Source organism: Eschscholzia californica, unplaced genomic scaffold (genome assembly GCF_041429995.1).
Source record: "Eschscholzia californica isolate CP2 unplaced genomic scaffold, dmEscCali1.0.p SCAF_2, whole genome shotgun sequence".
Taxonomy (NCBI): domain Eukaryota; kingdom Viridiplantae; phylum Streptophyta; class Magnoliopsida; order Ranunculales; family Papaveraceae; genus Eschscholzia; species Eschscholzia californica.
In genome coordinates this window covers 47,395,853-47,410,390 of record NW_028238309.1, presented here as the reverse complement: position 1 = coordinate 47,410,390, position 14,538 = coordinate 47,395,853, and the positions used below count along the sequence as shown (strand labels likewise).

The following is a 14,538-nucleotide window of genomic DNA, read 5'->3' as shown; positions in this document are numbered from 1 at the left end:
GCACTCAGTCAGGTGATGTTACATCTAACGAAAGTGAAATTGCTAATGATCTAATTAGTTTCTTTCAGAATCTGTTTACAGCTGAACCGGTAATTCAACCGCCGATGGAAATTCTCAGTGCTTATAAAGTGATATCGCAGGAAGACTTACGCGCCATCTCCGAAATCCCAACAGCGGAGGAAATTAAAGAAGTAGTCATGAATATGGGTACTAATAAAAGTCATGGTCCAGACGGACTACCATGCGAATATTTTCAGCTCAATTGGGACAAAATAAGTAGTGAACTTATCAACTATATTCAGAATATATTTCGATCAGGTGATATAAATTCCTCACTTAATTTTACTACTTTGGCCTTAATTCCAAAGGTCAAGATTCCTAGTTGCGCGTCTGACTTCAGACCAATATCACTTTGCAATTCCATCTACAAATTCATCACTAAGATTATAGCTAATCGTATTAAGCCTTTTCTCGAAGATAACATTATGTGGACCCAAAATGCTTTTGTGCCTAACAAGCAGATTTTAGACAATATTGTTATCACCCAAGAGGTCTTACACTCAATGCATAGCTCTAAGTCTAAGAGTGGTGGATTTTCCCTAAAAATGGACATGGCTAAGGCCTAAGACCGAGTAAGCTGGCAGTATTTGGAATTGGTTCTTCGAGCCATGGGACTTCATGGTCCCTTTCTACAACTTATCCTTCACTGTATTACCACCCCCACTTTTAGTATTCTGATTAATGGTCATTTATATGGGAGTTTTAAGGGTTTTAGAGGTTTGAGGCAAGGGTGCCCCCTATCACCCTACCTCTTCATCCTCACCTCTCAAGCCCTCTCTCTTCTTATTCACCATTATGAAACTAAATGTTTGTTTACAGGTTACAAGATTAACCCCTCCAGCCCCTCTATATCTCATCTTTTATTTGCAGATGATCTTATTATATTCGGAAAAGCATCACAAGCGAATCTAACTGCCATTCTTGAGTTTATGTCTATGTATTCGAATTTTTCAGGACAATCGGTAAACTTCGATAAATCCTCCATCTACTTCAGCTCAGGAGTTCCAACTGCAATGAAAGAAACTTATATTAATACTCTTCAAGCTCCTATAATGACTACCCAATCGAAATATCTAGGGGCACTTCTCTTAAAGCAGGGCAACCGTATAAAGAGCTTTGAGTGGTTACAGGAAAAATTCAAAAAAACTCTCTCGGGTTGGAAACAGAGATTGGTCTCACAAGCAGGGCGTACTGTTCTTATAAAGTCAGTCCTTAGTCCTTTATGTGTTTATCCATTCAGCTACCAAATGATTCCTAATGGAGTCATTAATACACTAGAAAAGGAAGAGAGATCATTTTCGTGGGGACATGGAACTCATGAAAGAAAACTACATTTTATCAATTGGGATATTATTTGTAGTTCTAAAAAGTATGGTGGGTTAGGTATTCGTTCTCTCAATGAAGTCAATGAATCGTTGATAGCAAAAATGGCATGGAGGTTCTTAACAAATAAACAGGCAATTTGGGTTAAGCTTCTAAGCTCAAAATACTTAAAACATGGAGATTTCTGGACTGTAGACAAGAATTTACCTGCTTCTCCATTTTGGAGATCACTACTGCAAGTCAGAGAGACTATGAACAACAATACAATATGGATGATAGGTGATGGAACGGATACAAGGACAATGAAAGATAAATGGATACCTGAAATCATAGATCACATTCCAACATTAATTCAGGATTTACCACAGAATATTATTTGGGTCGCGGGATTTGATAGACCATCAGACAAATTCATGGAAAATATCTTTACTCCAACAATATTTTACTACAGATTCCATCATAGCTATTATGAACATTACTATCCCAATTTCATACCAGAAAGACAAGTTGATATGGAAGAAAACAGAACAAGGTAAATTCTCTTCAAAGTTGTATTATTCTTCCATAAAATCAAGACCTAATCTACCTACAGAGTTAAATGATTTTCCTTGGTCAAAATTTTGGAAGAAGACGTATATGGATCCGAAAATACAAAATTTTATTTGGAGAATACTTCATGATGGGGTAGCCACTTTAGAAAATATTGGGATCAGAATATGCAATGTTAGCCAGATTTGCAAGATGTGTCAAGAGGGAGAAATTGAAACAGCAAAACATCTATTTGGTATGTGTCCCACATTCAAATCATTTATATGCTCTTCGCAAGACAACAAGCTCATAGATCTAACAGATGATTATATAGATAATTTGAAACAATTACTTAATCAAGGGGTAACAGCATCTGAACAGTGGTATAAATACACTTATCTCTTGTGGCACTGGTGGAAATATCGAAATGAATCTCATTTTCAACAGTCGGATACTAATCTGGATCGAATTTGGAGTAATATTTCTCTCGACCTTCGTCGTATTCCTTCGATTGCTATTTTCCCCTCTTTTTCAAATGTTTTGCAGGAGAAAGCTTGGAAACCTCCAAACTTTGGGAGGATCAAGATTAATGTGGATGGAGCATACACCATTAGTAGAGCAGGTGCGGCGGCAGTAGCTAAGAATTGGAGAGGAGAGGTGGTGGATTCGATGACGGCGGTTTTCCATCCGATTTCAGCTTTGCACAGTGAACTAAAAAGTTTCGAATTAGGGCTTCGACCGGTGGAGAGAATGGGAATATACACATTTGATTTAGAAGGAGACTCCCTAACAATAGTTAACCTAATATCCAACGGTGCAGATTCATGTCCGTGGCACCTTATACATGATCTCACCAAGCTGCGTGTCGAGTTAAATCAAAGGGAGGTGAACATTACTCATTGCTACAGGGAGGCCAATTACGCTCCTCATGAATTGGCAACATCAGTTTTAAACCCCTCTGTTTTAACACTTTGACATTTGGTTCTTTTATAATTGTGTTGTACTCATGTAACTCTCATCCGTATGGATGGTTATCTATGTTATTAGCTTTTATCTCAAAAAAAAAAATTAGGATCATCCTACGCCAAATCTGAAACTGAAAGCCAGATTTCAAAATGTTTGGTTTTGTTTGGCTCGTCTGAGTGTACCCATTTTAGATCAATTGGAATCAATTGATTTAGATTCAAACAATGAGAAAAAATACGAACACAACCCAAAATGTATCTAAAAATGAAATCTTCCGTTGTTAAAAGCATCTCCAATGCAACACCCAAACTGTAAAACTTATAGTGCCATATATGATTTTTGTAGAGTTTATTTTTAAAAACCATCTCTAATGTAAAACTCAACATGAATCTCTAGAGTGACGTGACAAGATTTATTTTGGAGATCTAGACCCTCTAAATTTAGAATGTCTTCTTGAGGACCTCTAATCTAAGTGCCAGATAAACAAATCAATTAATTTTACGGTCAATATATAGGTTTTAGAGTTTCTCTTGGGTGTTGCATTGGAGAAGACATCTCTAAATGGACATGTAGAAAAGAGATCATTTAGAAATCCACTTTTCACACTCGACATCTAAGATTTTTTAGAGTTTTTCTTAAGTTCTTCTCGTGGAAGGAAATTACCATTTGCATTTATTGTTTGTCTTCTTAGTCTTGTTTCGTCTAGGGATCAAACTTGTTTATTGGTACTAAGGGGAACTGTTTCTTGATTGGTTTAATCGTGCACAATCTGTCGTGTGAAAATATGCCAAGAGAAGGACATATTTCTTATGCTGCCTTGCTGTAGTGGCTATGTGACGCCCCGTGTCCCAAAATAGACACGACCACGCCCCGACAATTCACAGACGAGACTAAAATCCAGCAGAGTCTCCTCTGTAAATCGAACCGGTCGCACCTGCAAAACCTGTCATGCAAACCATACATTCGCATAAACAAGAATAAACTATTAAGCGGAAGCTAAACAAACTCAACTCAGTTTCGGGTCGAAACCCGAACCACAAAAATACAAACGCCTCATAAAACACCGATACAACTTATAAACAACTCAAAGTTTTACGTATATAAATATTAGAGTTTGGTTTATGCAATAAATACATAACTTGGAAATAAAGAAAAAACCATATAAAATGACAAAACTCCACTAGCCTCGTCAGACAAGATCACCGGCCGGAATACACACTCCGCCTCGAGGCTACAACCAAGAACCTGCACACTAACAACTGGTAGGGGGTCAGAATACTCATCGACACGAGTTATTCTGGTAGAAGACCAATCCAAAACCCATCACGTTTTCAAAAGTTCCTTTAATAAGTTGTGAACATCATGACAAAACGAGTTATCAAACCAGTTACAGTATATACTATATACAAAACCATTTTCCTTAATCTAGCAAGCAATAGCAGTGATTAGCTGCCCACCCATGGTGCGCTCCCAATAAGAGGAGAGTACCTCAGGAGAACCTAGAGTGCGTTAGATAGTACCAGCCCATTTATGGCACTAGCTAATGCACTACGTCTCCTCGAGAAAGAGACTTACCCCTAGCCGGTAAGTCCCTCTCCCACTAAGGGACTCCGCAATCATTGAAGAGTTTACCTCATGATACATATATACCTTAAGTATCTAAATACGTTTTAGATCACCGAGTTCGAATAAGAGAGCCGTCCCCCAATACCCATGGAAGGACCTGAACCTCATTCTCTTCGGTACCCTGTCATGCATCTAATGCAATCTTTCAAAATCAGTTACGTTCATATCTCAAAACCAATATTCTCATTCAATCTCGAAACCCATTTTCTCATTCAAATCATTATCTTATCAAACACGGAAGTGGAACAACCAAGAGTCATATCGCCACAAAGCAGAGGGATTCCCAATCAATGTCACCTCCCAGACGAGCGGTCAGGAGTACGTCCCTGAGCCTCGAACTGGAGGCACGAGCACCAATGGCCAGCAAGTGAAGCACTCTACTCCCACAGGTCTCATGACTAGTGTCGCCCACCTCACCGGTCTCACACGGGTCACACCCGTGTCCACATGTCATCCTACCCTCAATGGCTACGTGCCCGTAGGTTGACATAATCCGCAGTCGGGGTACATACAAGAAAATCCCAGTAGTTCACAATAATCGTAAAATCAGTTCGAAACCATTTCTCATATCGCATCAACACATTTCAAGCATATTTCAGTTCATCACATAAATCGAGTTTCATGCTACCTAAACTCTAGTTATAATGGCGCATATATAACTATAAAATCTAGCATATTCATTATCTATAAAACCATGTTGGATAAATTCAGAACCCCTACCTCAGTCCTTGCATCACCAAAAACTCCCGCCTACCAGACGACCCAATTCCTCCTCATTCGCAAACTCTGGGATAAGGAAGAATAACAAAAAATCGAACAGAAACATCAGGTTCTAAACGAAGAACCTTGCACGACAAAAGCAATAAAGAGAAGAAAACATCGAAAACTTAAAACATAAAAGCAATTTCGTCAACTCTGGAAGACTTCAAATACAATCCAATTTCGATCGATCTCTTACTTCGTATCTATGTCTCTTGAATATTGGAAATGCCTACGAACCCATCAACCAACTTCCCATAATTTTTATTTCTCATTTTAGAGTCTCCATAAGCTGACAAATCATATAATGAATTGCATACTATAAATCTATAGCTGAAACTGTCCATTTATATGAAATATGATAAAATTCGGGTAACTATCTCTATTCCAATTTATTTCCAAACTATTCCAAATATGAAATTCGAGCCGTAAAATAATTCGGCAGCACCCCGTCTATATATGGTCACCCCAAAATAGTCCATAACATTCTAAACATGATCCTGAACATAAACCATTAGAAGAAATCGAATAATAATCGTCTAAATAGCTCCAAATTTCGATCCCAAATGAAATTAGTACAACTATACAGTTATCGAAATAACTATCATAAAACCACCAAATTCGGACGAAATAGAAAATTCCGAACGGATAGATATGTAGAACAAGTCGAATGGGATTACCTGGAACAAATTTCATAGAATTCCGACAATCAGGCAGGAAGAAATCGAAGAAGATAACTTCCAAACCCTCATGGCCAAAAATCCATTAAACTCCCAAACCTCACGACCAAACCCATTTCATAATATATGTTCTCTGTTGTGGGTATATGTTCTCTGTTGTGGGTGTAAAAGTGGGTTAAAGGAAATTGGTATGAAGTGGGGTCCACGTATAATTTTTAAAATAATCAAACTTTATCCCCTTCCAACACGTCCCACATGCATGCACGGCAAATTCGTTTTTAAGTCAAAATGATGCCACGTGTTGTTGTATAAGGTGGCCAGCTTACTTAGTTCCTTTTAAGTCCCTGAGTTTTGTCCCAATTGCAAAATACCCCCCAGTTTGGACGTTTTACTAATTTAGCCCCTGTTTTGACTTGACCCAAATGTCAAATAATCCCTCAACTAAACTTGAAAACATGGGATGTCACAGGCTACTTCTTCCATGTCGATCCTATATGGCAGCATTTACCATCCCCCATTTGTCTTAGGTTGTGTTTGTTTTTTTTATTGAGTCTGAATCTGAAAAACTGAATCTGAAAAAAACTGAATCTGAAAATGCATAAGTAAATTGTTTGTTTTTTCCATCTGAATTCATGGGTCTGAATTCTAAATATGACTTTTATACCCTTACCTTTAGTACAAAAACCTTTGTCATAGACAACCATTATTTATTCCTTCCTCTCTCCCAAGCCCTAGCCACCATTCTCTCCCAAACGGCCAAACCCCATCCCTTAGCCATCTCATATGTTCTCTCAAACCCTAACAGCCATCATCTCTTTGTCAAACCCTAACAGGACACAAGCACAAAATACATTCTCTCAAGCCCTGCAACAATCATTATTTTCTCAAAACCCTAGCAGGATATCAAACTTGCAACCACCCCTTCACCATAGCAGGAGTTGCAGAAACAGAGAGAGTGGAGAATCGAAACGGAGAAGAATCAGTTCCTGTTGAAGTTTTTCAATGATTTTATTGTCGTTTTTTACTCGTTTCTTCAAGGGTTTTCAAGCATTAGGGTTTGTATCAAGTTTCTTATAGATTGAAGGTATAAATTATTCTCTAACCCTTGATTGAGAGAAGAATACGAATCTAGGGTTTCATATTCTTGTTTACATTGATTAACAAAATTGTTTACATATGAATCTAGGGTTTCGAAAATCACCCATCCTTCAAACAGGTCTAATTTTCAATAGAATCAATGTTTAATTAATTGCATTGATTAACAGAATTCAGATCTTGACCCAATTCAACAAAATTTTCAGATTTTTTTAAAGGATTTTTTAGTGAGAGGCCCAAAAAATGGAGGGTAAATAAGCATTACCCCCAACCCAAAAAAAAATTTAGAACCCAGTCCAAATTGTCAGGACAGCTCACAGTTTTCTGGTTTTTATTTTATTTATCCCTCTTTTACCCCTCCACGGGAAAGTTCTGTGTTTTCTGACAATCTGACGGACGACAGCGAAGCAATTAATTCCCCGTACATGACGTCATGTCAGAGAAACATTCAGATTTTCTGAAAATTTAAAAATGGCGCCATTTTTTGACGAAATTTCAGCCAATTTTTTTGGATCCCTCCCATTATATTTTGTTTCAACTCCTTCTTTCTTCTTATTTATACATCCAAAAATCTTCTTCATCATTCTTATTTTGTTTTTCACATTTTATCTTCTTCATCTCTTTCAATCTCTAAAAACATAAATTTTCTTTTCTTTCTCTCTCTAAAAGTTTTATTTTCTTATTTTTGGATGTTCATCATTCTTTTTTGTTTCACATTTTATTTTCTTCATCTCTTTCAATCTCTAAAAACATCAATTTTCTGTTCTTACTCTCTCTAAAAGTTTTATGTTCTCATTTTTGGGTGTTCATCATTCTTATTTTGTTTCACATTTTATCTTCTTCATCTCTTTCAATCTCTAAAAACATTAAAGTTTTCTGTCTTTCTCTCTCTAAAAGTTTTATGTTCTTATTTTTCTTCTTCATCACTCTTATTTGTTTCACATTTTATCTTCTTCATCTCTAAAAACATCAAAGTACATAACCAAATGTCCAGTGCACAAAACCATTTCCGGTACAGGAGAAAATTCCCAGTTCAAAAGTGTTCAGTACTAAACCAAATGGCCAGTACATAGAACAATTCCCGGTGCACAAGAAAATTTCCCAGTACAAAAATGTCTAGTACATAACCAAATGGCGAGTACACAGAACAATTCCCGGTACACAAGAAAATTCCCACTACAAAAATTTCTAGTACATAACCAAATGGCTTGTACCCAGAACAATTCCCGGTACACAAAAAAATTCCTAGTACAAAAATGTGTAGTACATATCTAAAAAATGACCAGTACACTAAATAGTTCCCGGTACACAAGAAAATTTCTTTATACAAATCAATGAAATACTACCAAAAATGAAGAAATTTGTTGAGATTGGAAAGAGATCAGAAATAAATCTGGAAAAAAAGAACGAAATTTGTTGAGATTGGAGAGAGAAATATGTGTGGGAGAAAATAAAAAAGAAATAAATCTGGAAAAAAGAACGAAAATGGCAAGTTGGTAAATTTTGTAATGGCAATTCTGTAAATTCGTGGAAAGTACAAGGTTTAATGTCAGGTGCGTCAGACTATTTTTCAAAAAAATTCGCATTTCCCGGGAATTTTTCGGTGGCAATTTTGTGAATTTATGGAAAGTACACAGTCTGATGGGAGGCGTGTCAGATTATTTGTCAGAAATTTTCGAGTTTCCCGGGAATTTTTCGATGGTCGTTTCGTAAATTTCAAAAAGAAGAAGGGTGTTTCGGAAATTCCACCCCTAGCCTGACTTTTTTGGACCTGCCCCTCATTCTTTATCTGCAGTGGGCCTGATACATATTGTTGGGCTGATTTTGGGCCTTTTGCCCAACCCCTCTTTTTTAAATTAAAAAACAAACATCTGAAATCTGAATTGGAGATCTGAAAAAATGAAAAAACAAACAGCACCTTAATCTTTTTTTCTTCGCACTTTACTTTTATGTCAAAAGATCCATCTATAATTATCCTCTTACTTTTTCTTCTTTGCTTTTTTTTTTCTTTCGTAGTATTTGAGTTTTATCGGAGCCTAACATGGCTCTTGTATCGTTTCTAAAATACACAGGTTTTCTTGTCGGTTTTAACAAGCTGTTGTATACTTAGGAGTTACCCCAGTTAGATTTTGGATAGTTCAGTTTCTGAGGTTTCAGTTTCAACTAGTAATACCACTTCCTAACTTTCTTTCACCAGTTGCATTATTGTTTGCTATCCAGGGATTGTCTTGTTTTACTTCTAAGTTTTTTCATTAATAGTTGTTCCAATGCTTTCTTTAACATTACTCTGTTATTTTTCGTCATCTAGCTTCTCAAATTCATGTTGTGTTTGTTTTTTTTTTTTTGCCTCAGTGGTACATGCACGTGCACGCCAGTGTATGCACAATTTCGATGTACACGTACAACCGAGGCATGCTCCCCATGATAGATACGTAGTCACACCACATATTCTAGCTCGATTTGTACTCATACTGGCGTTCACTAAAATGGATCTTCATATCAACGGGCCTAGATACGTAGCCATGCCATATATATGCATATCCTCGAATGTCTTTCTTGGACTTGCCCAATGCCCATACTGCTACTCCAAGTTGTGTTGCCTGATGAAGTCAAGAGTTCTTACAACTCTCTCTTATGATGTTAGCTGGACCATGTGAAATTATACCTAGAGAAAATGACAGAGACAAGTGTGTGTAAAAGTTCGAAAAAAGAATTATGACCAAACAAACATGTGATGTAGGTCACAACTCAAAAGGCACAAAAACCTTAGGAAAAGGAAGGACAACCACAAAACCTCAAAAAGTATAAAAAAAGATAAACTGTGGGAGCTATAAGTATTGTATCTTAGTTTTCGTATATAATAACTTCTGTATTCGTATCTTCTTTCCATAGGAGCTCTTAAGCATGGGAGATTTCAAGCATTTGGTGATAGCTAAGTTCAAGGAAGGTGTAAATGTGGATGAAATAGTGAAAGGAATGGAGAAGATGGTGTCAGAGATTGAAATCGTCAAGTCCTTCGAATGGTAATTCTTTACATAGTCTGTAGTTCATGCTAATTTTCGAAGCTCGTTTCATTGAGTAGCCGTTCCATTTCTGTACCAGATTTCTTACGTTGACCTTTCGATTGGTAGACGTTTGGTTTCATACGCTATATCGACACATAATACCAATACATTCTTCTTAAGCCTAACCAATATGAACTTGAAAACGTAAGCTCGCCCGAAAAACCGCCTTTGAAGACATGTATACTCGAGAACTTGTTAACTTTTTCTTGGAGATTAATGATCTCTCAAATAGCCAAAATTCTACAACATTAGAAAGTTTCCTATGCTAGTAAATAGTCGCTATCTAGGAGAATTTCGATATTGACCATTAATTTCTAATAGTTTTTCGGAGGTTTTTGATCTTTTTGTACTTTGTGTTCTTTTAACAGGGGACGTGATGTGGGAAGTCGAGACGTTCTGAGACAAGGCTTCACCCACGTCTTTTCGTTGACATTTTGTAATTCAAATGACTTGAATGATTACATGGCTCATCCTAGTCATGTTAAATTTGCAGCGATATTCTCTCCAGTAGCCGAAAAGATTTTGGTGTTTGATTTCCCTACTGTTGTAGTTAAGGCTCCAGTATGATCAATACAAAAGTACTTGAAGAAACCAATTACTAGTCAAGTTCTTATACTATGATTCGTGCGTTTACTTCTATGTTTTTGTTTATATTCATTCATCGAAGATTATTGTTGGTTTTTAAGATTAAATTACTATTCTGTTACTTCTCTTTCTACATAAAAAAAAAAATCGAGTAAAATCCTATGTACGAGTTCTTGTTCTATTACTTGTTTTCAGTAATGGTCTTTGTTTTCCTCTCAACTTTGATTTACTTTTGGATGTTTGAAACTAACATCTCCATAAAAACTGAATAAAGGAAAAGAAAACTACAGGCTGGTCTTGATAATGAAGCTCGGATGAAAACAAGGTGTGACACTTGATTTCGAACTGTCGAACATTGGAGTTCTGTAATACAGAAGTTATGTCAACCTAATAAGGCTGAAGTTGTGATTTTGTCATACTTGTCTCTCGTTAGCGGGAAATCCTGAACCCAGAGAACAGGGGATTGTTATTATTGGCATAATGGGTTTGCGGTTCCCTTTCCTTAGAATCCTCAATCAAATAACATACATACAAAATCAATCTCTATGATAAAATCGAAGAAGTATAGTAATTACTAGAAATCACATAATGGGATTGTTATTCTTGGCAACCATATTCTTTTCTCTCGCCCCAAATATGACCTGTGGGGACGGCGACACTTCCACCTATCACATGAGAAGTGTGAGTTGCAGGCTGGTTCCAGCCCAACCCTCCAACATAACCTGCCAGCCCACATAATGAAGATCGCCAAATTTATATAAAACAGATATATCATTAAGTAAAGGAGAACATCATTTTAGAAGGTCAACTACCACCACACCATGAAACAAAAACCAAAGAAGAAAGTAAAAGACACTACCTCCATCCATTTTCTCTGTCCTATTTAAACCCTCACACAACCAAAAGAGAAAATAAAAACATGATTAGAACTTAGTACTTGTAGCCTGTTACATGAAGGCTCTCAGAAGCACCTTCAACTTGTGCAGCATCACCCTTGTATGTACCAAGTGTAGCTTCAGAGTTTGCCTTACACCTTGCCAAAAATGCAGCTTGTGCCTTCTCAATGTTCTCCTCTTTCCCTGCCCATGTCTTCAATGTGCTCTGTTGCAGAGCCCGACCAAAGGAGAACGACAGTGACCATGGCTTCTTGCCCTTCAGCTTGTTCATCGCATTTAGGTTCACTGTTGCTTCTTCCTCACTCTGCCCTCCTGATAAGAACACCACGGCCGGAACGGCTGGTGGCATTGTCCGTTGAAGTGCTCGGACTGTGTACTCGGCAACAACGTCCGGGGAGACTTTCTTGGAATCAGATCCGGGAGTCACCATGTTGGGTTTCAAGAGAGTTCCTTCAAGAAGAACATGGTGGTCATTTAACGCTTTGTAGCAAGCGGCAAGCACACGCTCAGTCACATCGGCGCATCGGTCGATATCGTGAGACCCGTCAACGAGGATTTCGGGCTCCACAATGGGTACCAAACCGTTTTCTTGGCAGATGATTGCATATCTGGCAAGCCCGTTAGCGTTCTCATTGATAGCTAACTGAGATGGTTCGGTTGGGCCGATGTTGAGTACAGCTCGCCACTTAGCAAACCGGGCTCCAGCTGCGTAATATTGCTGGCAACGTTGAGCAAGCCCGTCAAGTCCCTGAGTTGTGGTTTCACCATTAGTTCCGGCAAGCTCAACAGTTCCCTTATCAACCTTGATACCGGGTAGTACACCACCTTCCTTCAGAACATCGACGAAAGGCTTTCCTGCAGCTGTCTTCTGGTAAAGTGTCTCCTCGAAAAGGATAACACCACTTAGGTACTGGAGAGCACCAGGAGTGCAGAAGAGAAGTTCACGAAGTGCACGTCTGTTTGATTCGACATTTTCAACATTAATGCTAGAAAGACGTTTGCCTATCGTTCCTGTCGATTCATCCGCAGCAAGGATACCCTTTCCAGGAGTACCAATATAAGCAGCATTGGCAATAAGCTCATCTGTGAAATTGAACAAGTTAGAGAGATTATGAATCAAAAATTGAATTACCCCTTTCTGAGTTATGAAAACAAAATGGAGATCAATCAACAAGACAACAACTAAAAGATCAGGTAAAATACAACATTTCTATTATTCTAGAGATTTAAGGGCATTTATGTTAATGAAGAATTTGAATAGATCTTATAATATGATCAGCAATAAATCAGCTTAGATCAAATATCTTGATAAAATAAAAAGAACCCAAAGGCCAGATAACCATCAAATAGCTAAATAATATCTAAAACCATTTGAAATAGAAAAACACCAATTACCCAGAAAAATTCATCTAATTCTAAACAAAGTATACTGACAAATTAGAAAAACAATAGAAATCACTAATGAAAACCCAAAACAAGATTATAAACAAAAACTAAACTAGAGAGAGAAACAGTGGATAGAAGTACAGTGAAGAGAAAGAGAGAGAGAGTGATGGAGTTACCATGGTATTTTCCTTTGTAGCAAGACATGGTTGTGGGTTGAAAGAGATTGAGACTTGGGTAGGGAAGAGAAAGTGTAGAAGAGAGAAATCGAAGATTTAATTAGGTTTTAATATAAACGATAAACCCTCTTGTCCTCCACCCGTACCAGCGGCGGATACGACGGGCTAAGGTGGTTTCTTGTCCTTACGTTACTTTTAAGCGCACCAGGTTTTAGCGTCTTCGACCCGACAAAACAGCCAGCCCTGCCCCCTGGTTTCTTGTCCTTAGGTTATTTTTGAATGGACCTTATTTTACCCTTTCTCGACCCGACAACCCATTAACTACTTTGGTTCATTTCACAACCCTTCTTTGGAGAGTCAATTTTTTTTTTTTTTTTTTTGATGAGAAATATATATTAAAAGCAAACCGACAAAGTCTTACACAGTCAAACTAACTGAAAGAGGAAATAAAAGACGGCTCGACATTCCACACTCTTTTCTGACCATATTCTACCCCATTTAGCTAGTGCATCTGCTTTGGTGTTGCGTTCTCTAGGGACATAAGTGAAGATGATATATGTGAACTGGTTCTTGAGCTCTAGAGACTTAACTATAATCTGTCTGGATTGTCAGCGTAAATTCCTTCTGGTCGTTGATGTAGTTGATGATGTTTAGATTATCACTTTCGATTTGAACATAAGGGATTTGAAGTTGCATTGCCCATAAAATGCCGTGATGGATAGACAAGCTTTCACATTCTTCTGAATTTTGCCCTCTCACCTTATCTGTGACAGCAATGATAAATCTTGCTTCTGTTGGAATCGGAGCCAATTTTGGCTCGACCCGACTCGTCAAACTCAGAAACCGAACGCGCCATTGCGTTCGTCTCGTCGAGCTCTTAAATTTAGAGCAAAGAATTACTCGAATCCGATTCCGGATGAATGAGAAATTCGAGTTTGAAGTTTGGGTGAAAAAACGGTTAAGTCAGGGTCTGAAACGTCAAACGGGACAAGTTAGATCAGGGGTCGTTTGAGCGAATACCACGCGCATCCAAATCTGTGGGCACATTTCGGGACTGATCTAACGGTGGGCGTTCCACCCGAGTTTTCTAGCCAGATCCGACGTCCCAGGGTCCAACCGACTCCAATATTCAGTTATTCTTTCTGTTTAGTCCCTCCTTTCGAATGGATACATCTTTTAACCCAACAGACACTATATACCCATTCAACTCCTATATAAACCAACCAAACTCACTTCATTTATCATTCAATTCATTCTCTTCTCTTCTTCTCTTCTCTCCTAACAATTAGAAGTTCTGGTTTGCCTAGAATATCTAATTAAGGGAGTATTTCTAGAAGTTCTGGTTAGACTAGAATATCTAGAAAAGGAAGAAAGAAGTTTTGAGTGAAGTGAT

The 14,538-nt window shown here is 37.8% G+C and overlaps 2 protein-coding genes and 1 long non-coding RNA gene across 3 annotated transcripts; 1 reads left to right on the top strand and 2 right to left on the bottom strand.

Moving 5' to 3' along the window:
* Nucleotides 1-4,048: 4,048 nt before the first annotated feature.
* LOC147558492 (uncharacterized) lies at nucleotides 4,049-6,047 on the bottom strand. Its single transcript, XR_015234394.1, has 3 exons — nucleotides 5,943-6,047; nucleotides 5,224-5,289; nucleotides 4,049-4,136 (listed from the first exon to the last, which is right to left on the bottom strand). It is a non-coding gene; the product is annotated as an uncharacterized LOC147558492 (long non-coding RNA).
* Nucleotides 6,048-9,881: 3,834 nt separating this feature from the next.
* Nucleotides 9,882-10,871, top strand: LOC147558491 (stress-response A/B barrel domain-containing protein At5g22580-like). The gene is made up of 2 exons (XM_086660152.1): nucleotides 9,882-10,060; nucleotides 10,471-10,871. Exons 1-2 carry the CDS (start codon nucleotides 9,942-9,944, stop codon nucleotides 10,667-10,669), a joined length of 318 nt encoding a protein of 105 aa, XP_086516278.1. The 5' UTR covers nucleotides 9,882-9,941; the 3' UTR covers nucleotides 10,670-10,871.
* Nucleotides 10,872-11,439: 568 nt separating this feature from the next.
* Nucleotides 11,440-13,441, bottom strand: LOC147558490 (fructose-bisphosphate aldolase 1, cytoplasmic-like). The gene is made up of 2 exons (XM_086660151.1): nucleotides 13,146-13,441; nucleotides 11,440-12,666 (listed from the first exon to the last, which is right to left on the bottom strand). Exons 1-2 carry the CDS (start codon nucleotides 13,171-13,173, stop codon nucleotides 11,618-11,620), a joined length of 1,077 nt encoding a protein of 358 aa, XP_086516277.1. The 5' UTR covers nucleotides 13,174-13,441; the 3' UTR covers nucleotides 11,440-11,617.
* Between the last annotated feature and the right edge of the window lie 1,097 nt (nucleotides 13,442-14,538).

Coding starts and splice junctions, on each gene's coding strand:
- LOC147558491 (XM_086660152.1), top strand. CDS start 9,942: ATGGGAGATTTCAAGCATTTGGTGATAGCTAAGTTCAAGGAAGGTGTA. Junction 10,061..10,470: donor ATCGTCAAGTCCTTCGAATG/GTAATTCTTTAC, acceptor TTCTTTTAACAG/GGGACGTGATGTGGGAAGTC.
- LOC147558490 (XM_086660151.1), bottom strand. CDS start 13,173: ATGTCTTGCTACAAAGGAAAATACCATG. Junction 12,667..13,145: donor CTACAAAGGAAAATACCATG/GTAACTCCATCA, acceptor TCAATTTCACAG/ATGAGCTTATTGCCAATGCT.